The 23,255-nt window shown below is 39.0% G+C and overlaps 1 protein-coding gene across 1 annotated transcript; it reads left to right on the top strand.

Moving 5' to 3' along the window:
- Positions 1 to 10,901: 10,901 nt before the first annotated feature.
- LOC119788081 (piggyBac transposable element-derived protein 4-like) lies at positions 10,902 to 12,665 on the top strand. Its single transcript, XM_038292219.1, has 2 exons — positions 10,902 to 10,962; positions 11,079 to 12,665. Exons 1-2 carry the CDS (start codon positions 10,902 to 10,904, stop codon positions 12,590 to 12,592), a joined length of 1,575 nt encoding a protein of 524 aa, XP_038148147.1. The 3' UTR covers positions 12,593 to 12,665.
- The last annotated feature ends 10,590 nt before the right edge of the window (positions 12,666 to 23,255 follow it).

Below are 23,255 nucleotides of genomic sequence, written 5' to 3'. Positions count from 1 at the left end.
TTACCTGTGCAAAGAAAGAAACAACGAAAGAAAAATGTCTGAGGACTTCAGTGTTGAGGAAGAGCATGAGTTCTTTGCCGAGCTGAATGCCCTGGTTTGGTGTACCGGCTTCCGTAGCGTCGTGAAAGCGCATGTGCGCGCTTTCAGGAAATCCTATACACTACTGTTTATGCTCTAAATTCTGGATGCTACCCACTCAGGACACTTGGAATACATTGGACGAGCAGTATGGAGGAATATTGACACGTTTTTTGTGGACTTTTATGGACCTTTCTGTCTCGGTCACCATAGACCTCCATTATTTGAATGTCAGCAGACAGCAAGAAGCCTCCCAGATCTCCAGATGCATTTGAGATATCAAAAAAGTACTCCAGAGTGTTGTTCAGCAAAGGGGTGAGTAGAAAATGGAGGCAAATCATGTTTTGGGTGTACTATTCCTTTAAGCTGCTGACTGCCACTACCTTGATGCCAGAGTGTTTGCCAGTTAGGGTACTCTAGCCAAGCTGAGTTTTTCTTTATCTGAGTTTTAATCTTGCTGTTTTGTCCTTGCCTCTCGGCAGGAAGTCATCTTGCAACTGGATGTTTCGGACCTTCTCTACCCTGGAAGGATCTTCTGTGAACCAAACTGAGCTGAGGATTTAAGTTTGTGGTTTGGATCAACCATTTCCCCCAAAGGATTGTCTGGGGCTTCTCTCTGAGCAGGGGATTCATCTCCACAGTAACCTGTTCAAGTACCGCAGTAAATCCAAGTGGCAGTCAGCTTCTCAGTTCACCAAGGAACAACCGCAATCTGGGTAAACCCTGTCCGCCCTCCATCAAACAAGACAATCACTGGAACATCCCACTAAGACTGGATTCAATAAAAGACACCTTTTTCTGGAAACGTGAGTCTGCAACCTATTCCTCCTCTTCAAGTCAAAGAATCTAATTTCCCACTGAGCCTGAACTAACCGCAGTGTCTTCCCCTCACTTTCCAGTTCCGGTTTGACAGTGTCCAGAGCAGCACTGGACTCATCTCTTTAATCAACGACATTTTGTTTTCTCATTACATTTCCATTTCTTAAAGTGCAGCAGTGATCAAATATTAACATTGGGAGAAAATAAAAATACATGGTGCAAAAAAAAAAAAAAAAAAAAAAAAAAAGCATTGATATGGTTAAATTGAGAGACTGTGTTTTTTTAACATTCAGCTTTTTTTTCCAGTTTTTTTTTTTTTTTTTTTTTTCCAACATTCAGCTGTCTGTTCCACCACTCTTCTCACTTTCCCTCAGTCTGCGGCGCTGCAGCCTCCACACCACACAGGGAGACAGCTGGTCAGAACGCTCTCTATGGTGCTTCTGTAGAAGGTGGTGAGGATGGGTGGGGGCAGGTGGGCTCTCCTCGTCCTCCGCAAGAAGATGTGCTTTTGTGCCCTTTTGACCGATGAGGTGGTGTTTACAGTCCAGGTGAGGTTGTCTGTGATTATTCACCCCCAGGAATTTGATGCTGCTGACCACCTCTACAGCTGAGCTGTTGATGAGCAGTGGAGCACGGTTAAGCCGGTTCTTCCTGAAGTCAACGATGATCTCCTTCGTCTTTTTCACATTCAGGATCAGGTTGTTGTCTCTGCACCAGTCCACCAGCTGCTCCACCTCCTATCTGTAGTCCTGGCTGTTGTGGTCTCTGATGAGGCCCACCATTGTGGGACGCAGGTTTACCACCAATAGTAAACTCTCTTTGGGAAACGGAAAACCCCTGATGTTTTCATCCAGGCCTTAAAAACATTAATTTTCAAACCACTGTTGAAAAACAGAAGCTTGCAGATCATTGAAAAAGTTATATTATGTATTTCATGCATTTCAGAGACAGCACCTGCGCAATAACTGGCTTCTTTTGTGAACTTAAAACAGGACACCTATTTTTCCATGTTTACTGTATTTTTTATGTGGATGCAGGTCAGTTTGGTGCCACATATAGTTCAGATAAAGGTAAGGGTAACAAGTCTGTTTTTTTTGGGGGGAAAATATCTTATCCTAGCTTTAAATGCAATGTCAACATAGCCATAGAGTAACAAGTAACTTCAGGAATGGGATCTGAAGAGGTCCACCCATTTTTAGCTGAGACCATTCTAGTTGAAATGAGATTTATTTGAAATGAGATTTATTTTTTGAACATGATACAAATATAAAAAAATAAAATAGTGCACAGTAACAAGAAGTGCATAAAAAAGAAAAGAAAAATACAGATATTTGTTTCCATTGACATATCATGCTCAAAAATGGGGTAGGAAGAAGTGAAAACTTATTAACTCCTACCCCCTAAACACATAAAAACTTACAGTCCTACTGTTATAAAACAAAAACAAAAACAAAAAAGAAAAAAATCAAAGTCAAGTGAAAGTCAAAGTGGCAGTCAGCAGTTACTAATATTTACCTAACACATTTCCCTTTTTATGCTGGTTTGTCTTTTCAAACCCTTACACCAAGTTGTTATCTGTAATACACACATTTTTGCTTTCTCTCACTCATATGTCTATCTCTATTGAAAATGACCTCCTTATATTTTCTATTGAATTGTATTAAACTATTGCTTTGTTTTAAATCTTCATTTAAGTTGTTCCATAACTTTACAGCTTTAATTGAAATACAGAAGCTTTTTCTTGTTGTTCGCAACTTGCGCATCTTTAAGTTTGAGTAACCCCTTAAATTATAACCCACTTCTCTTTCAGAAAACATGCTCTGTATGTGCTCAGGTAACAACTTTTTAGATACTTTGAACATAAATTGAGCCATTTTAAATTCTACAAGCTCGTCAAATTGGAGAATTCTGGATTTTTTGAAGAGTGGGTTTGTATGCTCATAATAACCAACATTATGGATTATTCTAATGGCTCGTTTCTGTAGGATGGTTACCGGATGTAAAGAGCTCTTGTAATTAACTCCCCACACTTCACAGCAATATGATAGATATGGTAAATCAGAGAATTATATAGGATATGAAGTGATTCAGCATTCAATACATGTCTAGCTCTAGCCAATATAGATATGCTTCTACTAAGTTTACCCTGTAAATGTTTAATATGAGGTTTCCAACTGATTTTGTCATCTATTATTACGCCGAGAAACTTATTAGCAGATACCCTTTCTAAAGTTACGTCCTCTATTTGAACTTGGATTTCAGTATTTTTGTAACAGTTCCCAAAAACCATGATTTTTGTCTTGTCCAAATTTAATGATAATTTATTATTGTCAAACCATATCTTTAACTTACTAATCTCTGAGGTGACTGTTGAGAGGAGATGTTCTAAATTGTCGCCAGAGACTAGAATATTTGTGTCATCAGCGAATAAGATAAATTTTAATACATTGGACACTTTACTGATATCATTTATATAGAGATTAAATAAGACTGGTCCTAATACTGATCCTTGTGGTACTCCACAGACAGTCTCCTGCCAGTCAGATTCCACATCTCCCAGTTTCACAAATTGTTTCCGGCTCTTTAAATAACTCCTCATGCAGTCCAAAACTACTCCCCTAATTCCATAGCGTTCTAATTTTTTAAGTAGAATTTCATGATTTATTGTATCAAAGGCTTTCTTTAGATCTATAAATATCGCTATTGCCATTTTCTTACTATCTGTTGCATTGGTTATTTCTTCTATTAAGTCAATTAAGGCCAGCGATGTTGACCGGTTTGCTCTGAATCCATATTGATTGCTGTTAAGTAACGAATGTTTTTCTATAAATTGTTCGACTCTTTTCTTAAAGAGTTTTTCCAGGATTTTAGAAAATTGTGGGAGAAGAGAGACAGGCCTGTAGTTAGTGAAGAGGTGCTTATTGCCAGTTTTATACATTGGTTTGACCTTAGCTATTTTCATTTTGTTGGGAAATGATCCCGTTTGAAATGATAGATTGCAGATATAAGTTAATGGTTTAGCGATTCCTTTGATTACTATTTTAATAGTTTTCATGTCCAGATCTTCACAGTCAGTGGATGTTTTATTTTTACATTTATTCACAATGTCTATGATTTCTTCTTCTAATACAGGGTTGAGATAGAAGGAGCTGGAATTATTCTCAATTTGATATTGCTGAGTTGCAGTTGTTATAGTCGTTATTTTTCCTGCTAATTGAGGTCCTATATTAACAAAATAACTATTGAATTTATTGACGACACTTTTCAAATCAGTAATATTCCGTTCATTCTCTATAAAATAGTGTGGATAGTTATTATTGTTAGAAGATTTCCTAATAACTCTATTTAAAATGTTCCATGTTTCCTTAATGTTGTTTTTATTACTCTCCAGTAATTTATGATAATGGTCCTTTTTACATGTTTTTATAATATTAGTTAACTTATTTTTATATTTCTTATATTTGTTTTCTAATTCTAACGTTCTATATTTTAAAAATTCTCTATAAAGTTTGTTTTTCTTTTTACATGCCTTTTGTATTCCTTTTGTGATCCACTGTTCATTTTTTTGATTACTTTTCCTTTTATATTGTTTGATTGGGCAATGCTTGTTATATAGTATTTTAAATGTTTTTAAAAATTCTTCATATGCTGAATTCACGTCATTCATTCTATATATTAATCTCCAATCGTAGGCCAACAACTCAGCTTCTAGAGCTTTTAATGTCTCTTCAGACGTAACCCGTCTGTAACACATCTCTATTTTTTGATCGTCTGTTATGCCCTTGAAGTCGTAGACTATGAACACTGGTAAGTGATCAGTAATATCATTCATTAATATTCCACTAGTTAAATTATTTTCCAGCACATTTGTGAAAATATTATCAATTAAGGTAGCACAATGCGATGTTATGCGACTGGGTCTGGTGATTTTAGGATACAGACTTAGGCTGAGCATGGTGTTAATATATATAGTTGTTTTTCTGTTTTTCCTGTAGATGTCAGTGTCCCACTTACAGATTATTAGTCAGCATGTCTCTGCAGCTTCAGCTGAAGGCCATCCCTGTCTTCTATGCTAAATGTCTTTTATGTGTTTATCTAAATTATTAAACATCTTACAGTCTTTGAATGTATTTGCAGAACTTCATTTTTAGTCTTGTAAAAACAGCTGCCATGGGATCTTATATTATGTGCATAAATTTTCAGATGTGCAGCAGCGCTTAGTCGTGAAAGATTTAATTAAACCTACTAATTCTTCTGTTGACGGACTGGATATAATATGATCCATTGATTCCCTTTAAATACCCTTCATTGAGTGTAATTAGAATATTAAATCAGAGCTCTACCTTTAGTACCAGCCTGCTCCTGCCTCAGGTGAAGCTTGACCTGCAGAGTCAGAATAACAGAGTTATTCCTTTTACTTCAACTGTTCCTCCAGAAAAAAACTGAGGACTGGGACCACACTTCTGAACCTGGCTCACAACCTCTCTTTACCATGCATTCCTGTGATGACCTTTGACCCCAGGACACCGAATTTTAGCCCAGAGGCTGCAACCTGGTGCCCTCTGCTGTGACCTTTTCACCTCCCAACGCCCCTCAAGTCAAAAGTGAAACAGCTCATCCCGGTGGAACAAACGACCTCTCGTCCTCTTTTCTGGCAGAGGTATGTGAATACGATGACCTCGCTCAACCTTTCATTAGCGCTCCCTTTTATTACGCTGTTTCCATTCTGCTACTTCGTCAGCACATTATAGATGGGGTGGAGGCGGAGGAAAGGACAGGTGGAGGGGGGCAAGGGAGAAAGAATGTGGGAAAAAAAGAAAATGTGGTATAGAGAGGGAGATAGGGATGTAAAATGATGGCAGCAGGCAGAAAGTTGCAGCATCCGCTGTACTGACTGAAAAGTAACCTTTAAATGGCTTCCCTGTCCTTGATGCTGGATATCCTTATCTGATCTCCCTTCTCCTAGGGAGTTGTAGCTCTGATCACTAAAGTGAGACACAAAGCAGATTGCCTGCTAAAACAATCCCTGTTCAACATTAACTGCAAGCAGAATCATGATACTGGCTTTTCTGGACTTTTTGGTTCAAGTTTTTGGCTGAAGTTTTCTTTTTGGAATCAGAGTTCTGCTTTATTTTATGTTATTCTGTGTTTGTCAAGATTTATATAATTTTTGAATTCTTACTTTTACTCTTAGTTATTTCTTTCAGTTTCTTTTCATCATTTTTGGTATTATTCATTCCTTGGTCTAAGTTGAGTTGTAATCATTAGCTTATTTAATTTAGCTTTATTTAAGTTTTTTCCTAGTTAAAGTTAGTTTACTCTCTGTTGCCCCCTAGTGTCCATTTTCTTTCCCCTTTGCTCCCTATAGTCACTTCTATCCACACCTGCTCCCTATCAGCTGATTAGCCCAGTCTTTGTTCTGTCTCCCATATATAAACCTCCTGTGCACTTCCTCATCCCTGAGCGTCTCCTAGTTTAGGTTGCTTGTGTTCTATCAACATCTTAATCAAATCTGCAATAAATCACCTCTGCCTCTCCGTCTCTGCATCTGGCCCTCAACAAACACCCTGCAAACCTGACAGTGAAATCATTTCTAAAGTGTCCTTTTGCTCTGTCAAAATGTCCCTTTTTCTGAATGAAGAGAACAATTAAATATTTTTTTCTTCTCTCAGAACTTGAAATGTTACTCAAATTTTCAGCAATGAAACTTGAAAACATTTTTCCTGCTTTATTTTGATATAATATGAAACAAGATTTTCCATGGCTACACAATATGACACCCTGAACCTTCTAAAACACAAACCCTAAAACTACATTTCTGTTTCACGTGGACAGTGGATAGTGTACACACAGGAATGCATCCCTCTGAATTATTCTACTGTAGTTTTTTACTGTGTATTAAAGGTTACCTTCTTACTAGACTATGAAATATTGGCCCAATCTCAGGTTGTCTTTATAATATAACAGGATTTATGCTGAATGTAACCCCATCCATCTTCCCATCAAGTCTGAATGACTTCCTTAATTCAGCAGGACAAAGGTATTCCTACAGTTAGATTCTGCCTCCAGCATATATATATATATATATATATATATATATATATATATATATATATATATATATATATATATATATATATATATATATATATATATATATATATATATATATATATATATACATCCATAGATTTGGTGTTAAGAGTGATGTACAAACTTTTTCTTTTACCACATGCAATCTTGTTATTTAGACCAAAACGTTTATTATTTTTTCACTCTCACTGAAGCGCCTCGTTGACTGTGTTAGCAGCTTCCGCCAATCAGCTGGAGATTAGCTGCAAATCAGATTTTATTTTGATTCTCTTAACAATCTTTCATCTTGCTTTCATATCTCTTCAGCTTCTTCAAAGGTCCTGTGGTTCTCCTTGCTTGTAAGTTTACACAGGTGTACAAAATACTGTTGGTACCGCTCGTTTGAAAAATCCACAATGGTTACGGATATTTGTTGAATATTGGCAAAATTCATACCAAATACAAATTCTATAAAAGTAAAGATATTGTAGGTTTCCCATTTCAACCAATCTTCAACAGAATGATTAAAAAAGGAACACTGAAGAACACTGTCCCTACTTTGAAACATGGAGGAGGCTCTGTTATACTCTGGGGCTGATTCATCTATAAGTCCTGATCCACATCGTACTGGTTATCTTGGGTAAGAAGATATAAACTGGAAAAGGCAGCCTTCAAAGCTGAGACACCTGGAGCAGTGTGCTCATGAGGAGTAGAAGTTTCATTGACAGTTACAGGAAACATTTGATTTCTTTAAAAGGTTTTGCAACAGCACATTGAGTTAGGGAACTATCATTTTTGTTCAGGCCTGTTTCGTTTGGAACTTAATCAGTCACAATTTTCACAAATACATATATGTGATTCATACAGGTACAGGACAAGTTCCACACACACACACAGCACGATTCACGCAAGCAAACAAGATTCACACATGCACAGCACATGATTCGCCAAAGTATTTCTGGTCCATAAACAATAATAAAATAAAATACAAAGTACCATTGGTCTATAAACTCCACGCCTTTTGTGTGTGGATATTTGAGACTCTCCTGACGTGCCTCGATACACAAATGCATTTTTTCATACAGGATATGGTTTGCAACCAATCACGGCGCTCCCTAGTATAAGACAATCATCAGAAACTATTTCATGTGGGATAACTATTTGCACCACTCGGGTGTTCTGTGAGCTCATCATACCTTGTCAGGCCAGCATACCCTTAGTAGTACGCATTACATAGAGTTTTCTCTGTCTTCGCTCTCCTTACATTCAAGTACACTGTTTTATTTCGCAATTTAGTCTGGTTTTTGTCGTAGTTTGTGCATAAAACAAAACAAAACAAAACAAAAAACCTTCACTAGGTTCGTTTCACACATTACGTTTAAAAACAAACACTGCATGTCCGTTAGATGAGGATCTTATTAAAGAATGATCTGATTTTTTTTGCAGAGAATAAAATATTTATAGAGAGGGGATTCTACAACTCAGTTGACAGGATATAAATTTTTTTTGTTTTTAGTTTGTTTAATCTGAGCGACATCCGGATGATTTTGTTTTAATTTATATATTTCCTGTGAATGCATATATTGTATGACCCTAAAAGTTCTTCCATCTTTTTGTCACTTTTCTTCCTGACCTGCTTCATTACTTGCTCTAAATTTCTCTAATGAACCTAATGTACTGAGCATATGTAGACTCTAATTACGTGTTGGCTAAACTGAAGTTAACATTTTTTTTTTCCTTTTGTTTTACAGTTATTTGCTAAGTTGTCATATAAGACCATATATAAATACTGAGGAGTTTGAGGTTCTAAATCTGCCTCAAGGCGAAAGCTGCACATCCACATGTGGAAAGCAGCAGATCTTATTAGCTGGCGCTTCATATGAGAAGCAGCTGACACGTGTAAGACTCTTCTATGTATGCGTGGTCATGACATTGGCGCGGTGGCGGTCCAAAGCATTTCGGGGCTAAGTCAGATTACTCTGACATTGCCTCCATACGGTGGCTTACTACAGGGGCCGTGCCATGCTAGATGTGGCTGCCATCTTTTATGTCACTGTCTGTAAGCCCCTCGCCAACTACTGGCTCTCCCCCCAGGGTCATATTCACCCTTCAACCTGACAGTAACGCTGCAAAAATGAGAGGTTGACCAGATCTCGTCGTCACTTCTCTAAGGCTGCTGTTTACTCCTCTTTTGCATAATCTATTGTGTCACTGTAGGACGTTACACTGAGAGATACTGTTAAGGTTTAGCCGACATAGCTATGCTGGGAGTTTACAAGGTGGAAGGAGCTGGATCGTCAGCTTTTATTGGTGGCCCTAAAATGACCTTTGATCTGGTGTGACCTAGGGGTCGTAGCACAACCTTTCCATCCCAGCAATAGGGTGACGGACTGCCTGTATCTGAGCGCCATGCATTGACTTATGGCTGGTGGATCACAAACAGCCATAAAGCTGCTGCTGCTGCTGTAACTGAGCATCGGAAGGTGAAGAAGAGCATGTGGGTTTAACACGGTTGTTGACATTTCAGCTTTGATGAGAATTAAATCTTTGTTAATTTCACAAACAAAGTTTGTTGTATTAATTTGAGTTTAATGATTTAATATAAAAAAAGCCTTGTGCCAACATTCTTGACCCGGAATTCAATTCTACATTTTAAATATTAGCCTCCTGTAAAAAACGTTATGATTATATCGATGATACATAAATTTATGTGCTTTTTAAAAATAACATTAGCAACACTACACCCAACTTTTTTGTATTAGCTTTACAAAAACTCTCAGACAACATTGTCTTTTAAATCCAGTTGGATATGATCGATATTTACATTTCATAAAACAGAAAATGATTGTATGTTTTCAGGTGATGCTATAAGTTTAAAAGTGAATTTTGTTAAACTGAAAGTGTATTTAATGTGAAACTGATCAAAACAGCATTTAGCGATTTTAATTGAACTTTATTGCAATAAAAACTCACTTTGGTTAATTTCACTTTCAGTTTAACTAGATGTTTTTTCGTGCCACACTTCCAGACATGAGTAATTAAAGAGAGAATCTCATGAAGTTGAATTAATGGCAGCAAAACTCTCATTTGCATAAAACATATTTTATGAGTAAGAAGTATCAGGTTAACAAATGTCCCTAAACGTCATTGTTGATACGAATAAAGGTTGTCCTGCCCATTAATATATATCAGTGACTGCTACTTTAGTATAAGTTCGCCACAGGCTCCCAGGGTGTGCAGCTATAACTTAGACTTAGACAACTTTCATTGTCATTTCGTATATACACAGAGTGTTTCGTTTGGTAAAGCTTTCATAACAATTCCTCAAAGTGCAGCAGTGATCAAATGTAAACAGTGTGGGGTGAAAAAATGCATAAAATGCATTGATATTGAAGTTCAGAGCATTAACCCTCCTGTCTTCCTTGGGGTCAATTTGACCCCATTCAATGTTTATCATTCAAAAAATAGTAGTTAACTTTTTTTTTTTTTTGCTTCATATTTCATGACTTTTCCTAATTTGATGGGGACAACTGGTAAAGCATAAAATTTTTGTGATGTTATTTTTTTAATGTGCTGAACACATATTACACGCATTGGTTGTCCTCTGGGGTCAATTTGACCCCAAGCTGTTTTAGCTGCTAAAACTTGTCAGTGACCTAACATGACCACACCTGCAGGTGCAGAGTTGATACATTTTAGTTGATACATTTGAACTGAGACATCTGGGGATCTGTGTGACCTTCTGAACTCACACCTGCCAAAGTAGAACTGATTTTTCCCGCCTTGTGAAGGGCGGGTTATTCCTACAACGCCATTGGTAGTTCATGCCAAATCAGGGAGGAGCAAACATAAGCTTGCACTACAGTCCTCTTTCCAAATCATTCCTCACTGTGCTCTGAGTATACTGCAATCTGCACACTCTCTCTTTGAAAATGTCTTCTGGAAAAAGGTTTACTGTCAAAGAGGTTTTGGAGCAGCTATTTGACAGTGAAAGTGACTTAGAGGAGACTGTCTCTGAGACTGAGGATTGTGTTGAGGAGGACCCTGATTTTGAGGAATTCTCATCTGATGAGAATGAGAGTGTTGACCCTCCTGTTGTCCCTCACCAGCAGACACAATTTCTTCCAAAAATGGAAAAATAATATGGTCCCTTTCCCCACTGAAACAGCAGGGTAGACATAGCGCAAGTAATATAATCAAAATGGTTCCAGGACCCACCAGATATGCAGTCAGCCATGTTGATGACATCAAGTCATCATTCGAGCTCTTCATAACACCATCAATTAAAAATATTGTGCTTGGGATGACAAATTTAGAGGGAAAGCGTGTTTATGGGGACAGTTGGAAAGACTTGGATGTAGTTGACTTGGAAGCCTACATTGGCTTGCTAATTTTGGCAGGAGTTTATAAGTCAAAAGGTGAAGCAACAGCAAGTCTTCGGAATGCTGAGACTGGAAGGGCAATATTTCCAGCCACCATGTCTCTGAAGGCATTCCACATTTTGTCTCGTGTCATACGCTTTGATGACAAACAAACAAGGCAGGGCCGTCGAGAACGTGACAAACTTGCTGCAGTAAGGGATGTGTGGGACAAGTGGGTGCAGCGTTTACCCCTGCTTTATAATCCAGGAGCTCACGTGACTGTCGATGAGTGCCTGGTTGCGTTTCGTGGGCGCTGCCCATTCAGACAGTATATGCCTAGCAAACCTGCTAAATATGGCATCAAAATATGGGCAGCATGTGATGCACAGTCCAGCTTTGCCTGGAACATGCAGGTGTACACGGGCAAATCTCGTGGCGAAGCACCAGAAAAAAATCAGGGCACAAGGGTTGTGCTTGATATGGCTGAAGGACTGCATGGGCATAATATTACATGTGATAATTTTTTCACGTCTTACGCCCTGGGTGAGGAACTGCTCAAAAGGCAGGTTACGATGTTGGGGACGGTGAGAAAGAACAAGCCAGAGCTTCCCTCTGAACTCCTTGCTGTCAAGAGCAGGAAGGTAACATCTTCCATGTTTGCCTTCACTGAGAAAGCAACTCTGGTCTCCTACTGTCCCAAGAAAGGGAAAAATGTCCTGCTGCTCAGCACCATGCACAAAGATGCTGCCCTGAGCAGCAGAGAAGACAAAAAGCCACAAATGGTGCTGGACTACAATAAAACAAAGGGAGGGGTGGACAATTTAGACAAGGTCACAGCCACATACAGCTGTCGACGCATGACTTCCCGTTGGCCCCTTGTCATCTTCTTCCACATCATTGATGTGAGTGCATATAATGCGTTCGTGATTTGGTGTGAGATAAACATAGACTGGAATAGGGGAAAACTCAGCCGAAGGAGGCTTTTCCTGGAGGATCTTGGCAATGCACTGGTCAGGCCTCAAATTGAGAGAAGACAGAGCCTTCCAAGAGCATCACCAGTTGCTGCAGCTATTGTGAGGGACATACAGAGGGAGAAAAACACCCCAACTCCCCCAGTGGCACAAACTGCAGGCAAGAAACGTGGCAGGTGTCAGGTCTGTCCCACCCGAAACGACTGCAAGACCAGCATGACCTGTTCAAAATGCAAAAAGTATGTCTGCAAGGAGCATGCACACACACTCTGCACATCCTGTGTACAGTAGTGCAGACTAAACGCTTGGCTACTGTGGCATGAACTGTTCCACGTTTTAGCTACTGACATTATCACACTGTTCAAAATGGATGGATTTTCATGTTGTTTCTCTCTAAAAACTGTTCCATGTTCTAACTACTACGTGACATGTTATCATTATCCATTTTCTGTCACACAAATGAATAAAAAAAAAAAAAAGACAAAACAACCAAAAAAAATCATAAAAAACCAAAAACAAACAAAAAAACTCTATAACTCTGCCACTGCCGGTCCCAAGCCCGGATAACAAAAGAGGAGGGGTGAGTAAGATCCTACAGTAACTAGCAACAAATATATTACAACAAAATAGATAAAAATAAGTAAATAAATATGTTTATGAGAGGAAAGGGGGAGTCACCAACATTAATCAATATGGTTCATTTGGTGAGAGTCATGAATGTGCTCAAAACCTGTAAATTTGAAAAGATTTGTATAAAAAAATCAAAATAAACTCATTTTCATTTAAAGGTTTGGCCTGATGGTGGCGCTAGAGGGAAGGTCAACTCACTGATTTTCAAGGGGTTATTTATGTATTCAACAAATAAACAAAGTGCCTGTCACAAAAACTTGGTCAACAATATTCTGTAAATCATTTTCTGCAGGTAAATATCCCTGGGGTCAAATTGACCCCAAGGACCAAATTTGTTACTATATTTGAGGACGATAGGAGGGTTGAATATGTATTGTGCAAATATGCAGGATTTTGGTTCGGTGTTGTCAGTGTGATGCAGAGTCTGTGACATGATTAAGAGTTTTCTCAACAGTTCAGCTGTCTGATGGTGGCGGGAAAGAAGCTGTTTCAGAATCTGCTGGACCTGCATCGAATGCTGCAAAGCCTCTTCCAAGAGGGCAGCAGGGAGAACTGTCCATGATGGGGGTGTGAGGGGTCATTGATGATGGGCTCAGGATATACAGCGCTGGGATGAAATGTCTTTTATGAAGGGAAGAGGAGCCCCGATGATCCTCTCTGCTGTTATCACCACTCTTCTCACTTTCTTCCAGTCTGAGACACTTCAGCCTCCACACCATACAGTGAGACAGCTGCTCAGAATGCTCTTAGCACTTAATACTGAGTATTTTTCTCTGGAAACTTCCATATGAGTTCAATTTGTAAAACATAACTGAAATAAATTGTGATGATAAAAGATGATAAAAGAGGCCTGCTTATCTGTGTCCTTTCTATGCATTCAGTGTTTTAATTTAAAGGTATTAAACTCTTCCATCAGCACCACCACAGAGCGGAAACATTCAAAGAACATCTATATATATAGATATATAATGCAATGACAGTTGTATCAAAAACACACAAACACAAAAGACATAATCCATGTGTGACCTATTTCTGTCCCTGCATGCTCTGCATTGTTTGAAATAATAAGAATTGTTTTTTTTAAATCTTCCGCAGCCGCTTAAATATCTACAAAGCCCTTCTGCTGACAAAGGCCCGTCATCTTGAGAGCAGGAAGAAAATGAGGAGTTCTGAGCAAACAGGGAGATTAAAACAGTCACATTACTTTATTCCAACAGTGTTTTCTAATTTAGTCATTCATGCATATATAGTATGTGAGCATCCAAGTGTGAGAACTCAGAGTATTGGTGCTGCTTTGATCACATGGCGGGAAAGGAAGGACATTATCAATATGCTTGTTTTAACTGGATAGAAAAGAAAACCTTTGTGTCCTTAAACAACAGATTCATCAGGATGGATAAAAATGGAAAACTATGTAAAATCATTGCCTGGCTGCTGGTTCAAACATACATAAAGAAAAGGTCTGATATTAATTCCTACTTAGTGCAAAACTGTTTATAGATATTTATTAATATGCTGTCCTCCAAACCTCAGCTTGAACTGTTCTGCAGAGGTTGATGCTTTCTGAACGCTTTTCATATTTATTCCTGGTTGGTTTATCCAGCAGTATCTGTTGGCTTATGTGTTGGCGGAGGGATTATGATACACCTTTATCTAAATGTATTATCTACCTTACATTCAGTAGGAAGTCCAGCACTTTCTCTGCACCTCACTTCAAGTCCACTCTCCTAGCTTACTGATTCTCTGCAACTACCTCACCATATGACCTGGAGGCGCCATGATGGCCATCAGAAGTATTGAACAGAGTGACTGCAACTGTTTTCCTGAGTGGTTTTGCGAATATAGCCATGGCTGCTGCTTGTTTAAATCAGACTGTTTTTTCAGTGGAAGAAGCACATCAAGCTGAGGCTCTTAGAAAGTCATATTCAGAAAACTGGATATAGACTTTGATACTCTCTGTCTCCTGACGTTACTGTGATTTGATCAAATCACAGACTTCAGCTGAATTGGCGCAACATGACTTAGACTAGCCTAGCCAGGTGGGCTAACTTATGCCTTGTGTGAATCAGTCTGGTTTGCCTGACTAGAATTACATCAGTTTGTCATAAAAAGCATTTTCCATTAAAGTGGAACAGATTAAAAGCTTAGAAAGCTTTAAAGCTCATGGTGCTGCTACTCATACATGTTGGAGAGAAAATATCTAATAATGATGAACACTTGCTTGTTAATTCTATTGTGATGGTTTTTTTTATTTATTTTAATGTACCCCTATCTTAGATCAATATAATTATAAGAATCTATCAATCCCAGCTAAAAGAATTGCTAGATGCTAGTTATGATTATAATGATTGTTATTCCAAGGGAACCAATTAAAACAGGTCAAAACAGTTGGATAGGAGGTGCATTATTAATTTATAGCCAAAACATTTTAAATAATCGCCAGAAAAAAAATTAAAAAATCTTCCTAAATAGTAAAAGGTGTTTGGTACAAACCTACAACCTAACGATTAATGTGTATACTTTATAGAAAATATGCTGTGGCTCACAAAGCAAAATTTTAATTTCATTGTAAGGTTTGCATCTATAAATATTATTAAATGATAAAATATTTTAAAGGACAAAGAAAACCTGCTTTGCTCCTTCATGACTTGTGTGACCTGCTGTTTGAAATGACAAATTCTGCTTTTCTTTTTTTATTATTATTTTACTAAAAAAACATGATATTCGCCCCAACATGAGTTTGTTGACCTTAAGCTCAACCACACTTTGTTTATTCCATTAAATCAATGATCTAGAGCATAATTTATGTCAGCCTAAATGGCACAAAAAAAACAACAAAATCCAGGTTTTTAAGTAATAAATATTTTTTCTTTGAGAGCAAAATGGAAATTTGCAGTGTGGACATTTATTTCAGCATCTTCCTCTTTCAAAACTTTTACACTGCTTATTTTGAGAAAGTGAATGTGATGTTAGTGATATTCCTCTCAGTCAGATGCCAAACGCATAAGTTGTTTTGAACTTCATAGACAAACTGTGTTTGAATGGAGGTTGTTCATAAAAGCAAAGCGGAGTGCATAGAGAAGCCTCAGGGGCTGGCGCCGAGCCGCTGTGATGCCGCCTGACATCTTCCTCAGAGGTGTTTTGGCCAACAAATAGCAGGTCTGTCTGCTGTCAGCCTGCAGGCCACTGGGGGGTCAGGCCTGACACTCAGCGCCTTGACAGCAAATGCACCCACTCCAACCACCCCACCACTGCCTCTCATCCTCGCAATCCAGGGCCACGTTGGGGTCCCAGTATGCACCGGGAGCCGTCACGACCGATGAGGAGTGATGGCGTTGAGGAGGGAGACAAATCCCTCTTTCCTTAAGGTGCAACAAAAGGTCAGCAGCCCAGTATCATTGGGAGAATTACTCACCACACTGCCTACCTTGACGTCGGCAGAGAGTTGACCTGCAGGCAGCAAGACAGAATGAGACAAGGGGGGAGAGAACAGGTGGAGGGATGGAGAGCGCTGGCAGATAGGTGGTGAGGGAGTAATGAGTAGGGGGAGATGACAGGGTCAGAGGGAGGCAGAGAGACAGGCCAAGGTAATAAGCTGCATAGAGTGTGAATGTTTGTCCTGGTCCCTTAGTGTGTGAGAAGGTCAGGCAGGTGGGTGGGGGATATGGTCGCTGGGTCAGTGAAGACGTCTTGCCCTTGCAGCACTTTGCTGCATTCAGTTTTTCATCCACGCTCTCTGAACTTCTTCTGCATTTTTCCGCCCCACTTGATCCGGTCAGACAATGCGATCAGAGTGTTCCTATGTAGGCGTTGTGCAGGCATTTCACACCCTTTCACTTTGGATTTTTGCAGAGTGCACCCTCTCAAGGTCGACACCCTAATGAGAAATCCTCAGGGACACCGTAAATTATCAAATAACCAGCAGAGTAAAGCCACTCACTTTTCTCCTCAGGTTATCCCAGGATTTCATCATTTCTTCTGATTTAGAGGAGAGTACTTTTCTCATAACTTTAAATTGCTAAAGTCTGTGTGGTTGTCACTTGCAGTCAAGCACCGCCAAATTTGAATTCTGGAAACATCTGCTCTGTCATACATCCTAACTAATAGCTGTGTGTTCGTCTATCAAAGCTGTCCTTCTATCTGACATAATGTAGTTTTGCATGAGACACTCAATATTCAACTAAGCATTTAAAATCTGACAATACTGTCATGAAGCACTCTTCCAACCTGCCAGCACATAACATGATAGAAATTTAAGCGGAAGAGCTCTTGGTATTTAACTGCTGTGGGGTCTGAGGTGCATGGAGAGAGCTGGGTGGAGGAATGAGATTGATCAATGGTGAGACAGTGGTTGTGCCGCTTGCTGAGTGTTTCAGATTTTTTAAGGTCACCTTTCCTGAAGCCAAAAGGGCGCATCAATTTTAGAGCCCTCATGAGGAGGCGCCGCGTCTCATCCTCGATCACTCAGCCCCCCATGGAGAAACGACATCTGAAGGTGCACTTGATTTTGTGTGGAATCTGCACGGTGCATGATTGGAATAAGAAGTAAACAAGCACAGGCTGCGTAAACAGATGGATAGCATTTCAACATTAGGCACCTGACGGCTTCGGAGAACATGGAACAACCGGGAGGTAACTGATTGGTATAAAGGCAGTTGTCAAAAACAACATGCTGCTCTGTAAGTTAAAATTACAGAGCATTTGGAAAAAGGTTTGGGGAGCTTATGAGATCTTATATTTTGCTTTCAAGATTATTATATGTTACTATTATATTTGTCTGTTAGTTTCTGTATTTAAATAATCAACATGAGGAAAGTCAAACAGTTTTCTGAAAAGAACAGAAATACTTGCGGCATTTAGGAAATTAAGCATGAAGAATGAGTATAAACTTTTCCTGCTCTTCTTTTTCTCCCTAAATTCTACCACCTCATTCAAAAAATATTTTTAGGTTTAGGTGGAAGAAAAATAACAGTTAAACCATTTTTATTGTGAAAAAATAATTTAAAAAAAGCCTGTACAGAATGAATAATCCACTCAGTTTGTAATATAAACAGCTTTGGCTTGCAGGTTCTATTTAGCACAGGCCAGCCTCTTCCGGGACATTAAAGCTGTTTCCGGGCCTCTCGGAGCTGCCGGTGAGCTCCTCAGCTCACTCCCAAGGCTAGTAGCAGCAAGCCGTGCCTCTGCCGTTGTGGTTACTTAGAGGGCAGCATAGCTGGCCGGCTCGCCATGGTTCTGGTGCTCTCTCCTGAGCAATCTTTATAGTTATGCTGCTATAGGCTTAGACTGCTTGAGGACATATGGACCCCTTTTTCATCATTCTGCTTCATTGTATGTCTATTCTCCCACTCGGCAGAATCTGTTAGTTGAATCTCTAACGTTATGCTCTCTCTGCTTTTTCTCATAGTAGCTTCATCTGGTCTGTTCCTGTTTGGCTGTGACTCTATCCTGAAGACATATATCACCTTTATTTATAGATGTTGGAGCTTGGCCTGTTTTTCAGTAGTGTAGTCCTGTTTCTCTGACTTTGACTAACTGGATGTGCTCTCTTCATCCTCTGACATGGGAGCTGGCTCAGAGCTCGTCTGCCTGGCTGTGTTTCCTGGACGGGGCCGGCTGTGGAGCTGGTTGACAGTTGCCTTTTATAGCTCTGCTTCTTTTTCTATGTCTGATTCTGTCTCCTTGAACCCCAGTCGGCCTCAGCAGATGGCTGCTCACACTGAGCCCGGTTCTGGGTTATGGTTCTGCTGGAGGGTTCTTTCTGTTCAAAGGAAGTCTTCCTCTCCACTGTTACTATGGAACGAGGGCAAGAGAAAGAGCAAGTCAGCTCAGAACCCAAAGAGCAACGTTGGTCCTCGAGTGCCATTGTCCTGTAGCCTTTGCATGCATCCCTTGTCCAGCATGCCTGAAGCTAAAGAACATATTACCTCCTTGCCATGTCAGTATCTTAAGCGAAGGCCAGGGGTCTGTTTCACGAAGCAGGCTTACTGAATACTCTGAGTTTCCTAAACCTGAAATATGGGAAACTCTGAGTTTTCCGTTTTACAAAGAGAGTTTACTTAACCTCTGTTTCTGTTGCCATAGTATCATTCTCCCCAGAGCTAACCTGGTTACCAGCAGGTTTGGTTCAGTGAACTCAGAGTGTCCTCTGTCTCTGCTCTCCTTACAGCCAATCACACTGTTTTATTTCAGGAGATCATTTACTAGATCCTTAGACACACTGTTTTTTTATTTTTCTTTAAAAAAAAAAAAACTGCATGTCTGTTTGATGAGGATCTTACTAAAGACTGATCAGCATTTTCTTCACTGATAATTAAATATTTATAGTGATAGGATTCTACAACTCAGTTGAGAGGGCATGAGATTTATTTGCTTTTATGCGGGTCCTCTTATTTTTATTTTGTCACATGAAGAACTACTGAAATTATTTTCAGATTACACATAAATAGATTAATTGATTAATAAAATGCTTTACTTTAGGGTTAGGATTAGGATTCACTCAGTGATAACACCCTACTGAGCCTACTGGCACAATCTGAAACCATTCAATGGGACTCACAGCCGCTAATAATGAGCTTTTGTTGAGATGATAACATCCGAAGTGGCTGCAAACAGACACTCAGTATTTACTGTGTAAAAGACAGAATCAACATGAGGAGGGACCTATGATATGACAAACAGGTTCTATATATCAGAACAACATTTGTATTCTTCTTCTTCACCTGCTGCCAGATGATTTCACCTGAATAGATATTGTTGCAGTCACAACAGACATTTTGATATGTTCTCGTTTTGTATTCGGGCTGCTCAGAACCAAGGCAGCAAGAAGGTTCTGGGTTTGATTCCCTGCCCGGGGTCTTTCTGCATGGAGTTTGCATGTTCTCCCTGAGCATGCGTGGGTTCTCTCAGGGTACTCCCACAGTCCAAAAACATGACTGTTAGGTTAAATGGCTTCTCTAAATTCTCCTTACTGTAGGTGTGAGTGTGTGTGAAAGGTTGTTTGTTTGTCTTGTTTGTCTCTGTGTTGCCCTGTGATGGACTGGCGACCTGTCCAGGGTGTACCCTGGCTCTCGCCCATTGACAGCTGGAGATAAGCACCAGCACCCCTCGTGACCCCACTCGTGATTAAGCGTGTTCGAAAATGGATGGATAAATATGTATTCCTGATATCTGAAGAAAAACCTTTTTTTCCTTGTCAAAATGACCATTTCAAACCAAAATTACATTCTTCACATCTAGAATAAACATTCTGGTTGTCTGGAAATAAATTTCAGATCTCCATAATCCTTGTGTTACTGGTCAGAATTTGTGTTATTTTGACCATGAGGAAATGTATGTCAGATATCATAAATAATTTTCAGTCAAGCTGATAAATGTTAAATGGTCACTTAAAATGTGAAAACATTTCTAGGTATATAAAACTTAATTCTTATTGGTATTATTTGTTTTTTTTTTTTTTTTTTCTGAAATTCAGTTTCTGCTGCAAAAATGTAATTTAGAAAATATATTATTACAATTCAGTCTGCGGGTGTGGTTTTGTTCAGGAAAATCTTATTTAATGATCTATAGATGGAACAACAGACAAGAGTGCTTTTAATAAATGGCCTGCCATAGCCACTTCATATAAACTTATGCATTAACTACAATCTTCTCCTTCGTCATCTTCCTCTGTTTTGCAGCTTTATCACTGTTTCTCTGTCCTTAAAACATTCTCCATTTTACTTTATTTCTTCAATAAAATCTCTATTTCCAGTGAGGTGAAATAGGCACTCTGTTGTCTGTTGTCATGGTGACTTGTCGAATTAGGGCTCCACTGATAAAGGATTTTCATACTTGTTACGCACGTGTTAAACTCTGAGTGGACCTACTTAGAGTTTTTCAACTGATTCATAGAAGCCGTCGTTAAACCAAAAACTCAGAGTTTCCGATTTTAGGCTAGATCAATTTAGAGTTGAGGATTTGATACCAAGTTTGTTAAACCTGCTTCTTGAAACGGACCCCTGGACACTAACCATTTATTTTTGTATTTTGAAAAAGGGATGCATGCAGAAGCTGCAGGACAGTCATACTTAAAGGATGACGTTGCCTAATCCTGGCTTAGATAAATAAAATAGTCTTGATGACTCTGAAAGTTCAACTGGATTAAAGCAGTCTAAGCCCGGTTCAGATTCCATGGTTACCTCAGATGCAGCCTCATCTTCCAGAGATAAACAATGATAGTTAGAGGAGTGCTAATGATCTTATTGTCAATAAAATTAATCCTATTTATAAAGAATTCCATAAAATCATTCCTGCTAAGAGCAGGTGGGATGGACGGTTTTTTAAAGCATGCATACAATGTTAAATCCATAATAATTCATAATAAAATAAAAACTATTAGCTATCCATAAGGGGAGCACTATTGTAAAGTGTTACCCTATGGAGTCATAATTTGTCATGATATATAGCTGTGTTCTTCCAACTCAGAAGAAAAAATATTTCTGAAGGGATGTAGGCTTATGGATAGAGATGGATGGCAAGTTCTATGAGGACTGTGATTGAGGTTGGCACTACTGAAGCTTACTTGGTTTGTCCACCTGCAGGTGGTGGTAGATCCAGAGGGCTGTGGAGAGTGAACAGACAGGCTAGGTGGAAACAGCAGAGCAAAGGAGAAGTTTGTTAGGTTCTGGGAGTGGAGAAGTAACTCAGACTAAAGTTTGATTCACAGCCTGGAAGTAAATTGGTTCAAACCAGGGCATATGAGAAAGAAAGAAAGAAAAAAATAATATAAGTTCCAGACTTGACTGAGAAAACAAGGACCCCAATCAAGTTACCCCTTGAGGCTCTAAAAGACCAATGCCTCCCTCTTGGTGTCCTGCTACTTAAAAAGCCCTGTTGATAGAAATGAATGGAAAACACCAGATAAGTTGCCTCTGACGGTCACATCCTGCAGAGAGAGGAAGAGAGCAGCATGAAACAAACACAAAATCCTGCACTGTAAGATGGCTTTATTAAGAATTTAATAGACTTACAGAAATACAAAAAAATAAAAACAAAAAACAAAACTAAGTGTAAATTGCAACCTTCAAGGTACAGGATTAACACGCATAGCAAGTTAGCATACAGTACAGCGATGTACACAGTTCAGAAGAGGTGAATAAGGAGAAAATGTGGCAAGAAAATACATAAACTAAGGAAAATTACATTGTAAGGTGATTTCCAAAACCACATTTAGGTAGGACTCATTACCATATCTCTCGCCCAGAAGGGGCCCATATTTTAACAGCGGTTTAAGTACAATCAGACAATTTTTTTATATGAGTACAATTAAAGAAAATAATAAGTTGAATAAAAGTAAATTGAACTGACTCAATAAAATGCATGAAAACAAATTGTGGACATGTCTAAAAACTGTAGAACTAAGAGAAATGAAATCAGAGCTAAGCAAGTCATCCCATTAATAAGAAATGAAAGAAAACTAACATTTAAGTTCTAAGCACCATGACAGGTTGAGTTAATACTTTTAAAATGTATGTAAAGGATAGTGCTCCCCCAGGTGACTGTATTTGAAGTAGCTAGTTGTTCCTGATGTATTATTTTTCACATAACCTTCCTTTGAATATCAAAGTCTGATTACTAGACATTTTTATTGTCTAGTTTAAGATGGAAAGTTTTTTGCTTTTTTTTTGTTGGGCAATTTTTTTATGCATATCCAGGGCAACAGCTGGTTTTTATTACAACCAGACCAGCTGATCATCACTTCAAAAGATGAATAACACTTTATCTATACCCCCATATCCCTGCGGCTGGCTAGTAAGTCACAGGAGCCCCTGGGTTCGCATGAGCTGCCAGTGTGGGTCCTTAGGCAGGACCCTTCGCACTAATGCCTACTTTGGAAGTTGCTTTGGATAAAAATATGTGCTAAATGCATAAATATAAACATAAACATGAGTCAGTAAAATGTGATGAGAATCTAGAAAGAGAGAAGAGAGAGAAGGAGGAGATTCAAGTCATCTCATCTATCAAGCAATACAAGACCTTTAGCAAACCAAGTAGATGAACCGACTGCTGTTGCCAACACTGTAAGGTGCCTTAAGAGGACATGTGCTGTGAATTGGCATTATATTAATAAACTTTAATTGCATGTGATGTTAATAATTCAGTTGTTGCTTATCCACACACAATAGCCCGATTCCTTTGCTAGCACACTTTTGTGTCCTAAGGTCTCATGCACCCCCTGCACCACCTCCTCCACGTAATTATCTGGGACTGCTCATCTGGGTCTTGTTCCCCTTCTCGGTCCCAACAAAGATGAGTCTCGTTTGTTAAACATATCTTTTAACCT

This window comes from Cyprinodon tularosa, unplaced genomic scaffold (genome assembly GCF_016077235.1).
Source record: "Cyprinodon tularosa strain WSP-4 unplaced genomic scaffold, ASM1607723v1 ctg31, whole genome shotgun sequence".
Lineage (NCBI taxonomy): Eukaryota > Metazoa > Chordata > Actinopteri > Cyprinodontiformes > Cyprinodontidae > Cyprinodon > Cyprinodon tularosa.
This window is presented reverse-complemented; position numbering and strand designations above follow the sequence as displayed.

What these genes read in the sequence shown, in the direction of transcription:
- LOC119788081 (XM_038292219.1), top strand. Translation starts at nt 10,902, where the DNA reads ATGTCTTCTGGAAAAAGGTTTACTGTCAAAGAGGTTTTGGAGCAGCTA. An exon ending in GCAGCTATTTGACAGTGAAA is followed by an intron (nt 10,963 to 11,078) that starts GTGACTTAGAGG and finishes GTCCCTCACCAG; the next exon opens with CAGACACAATTTCTTCCAAA.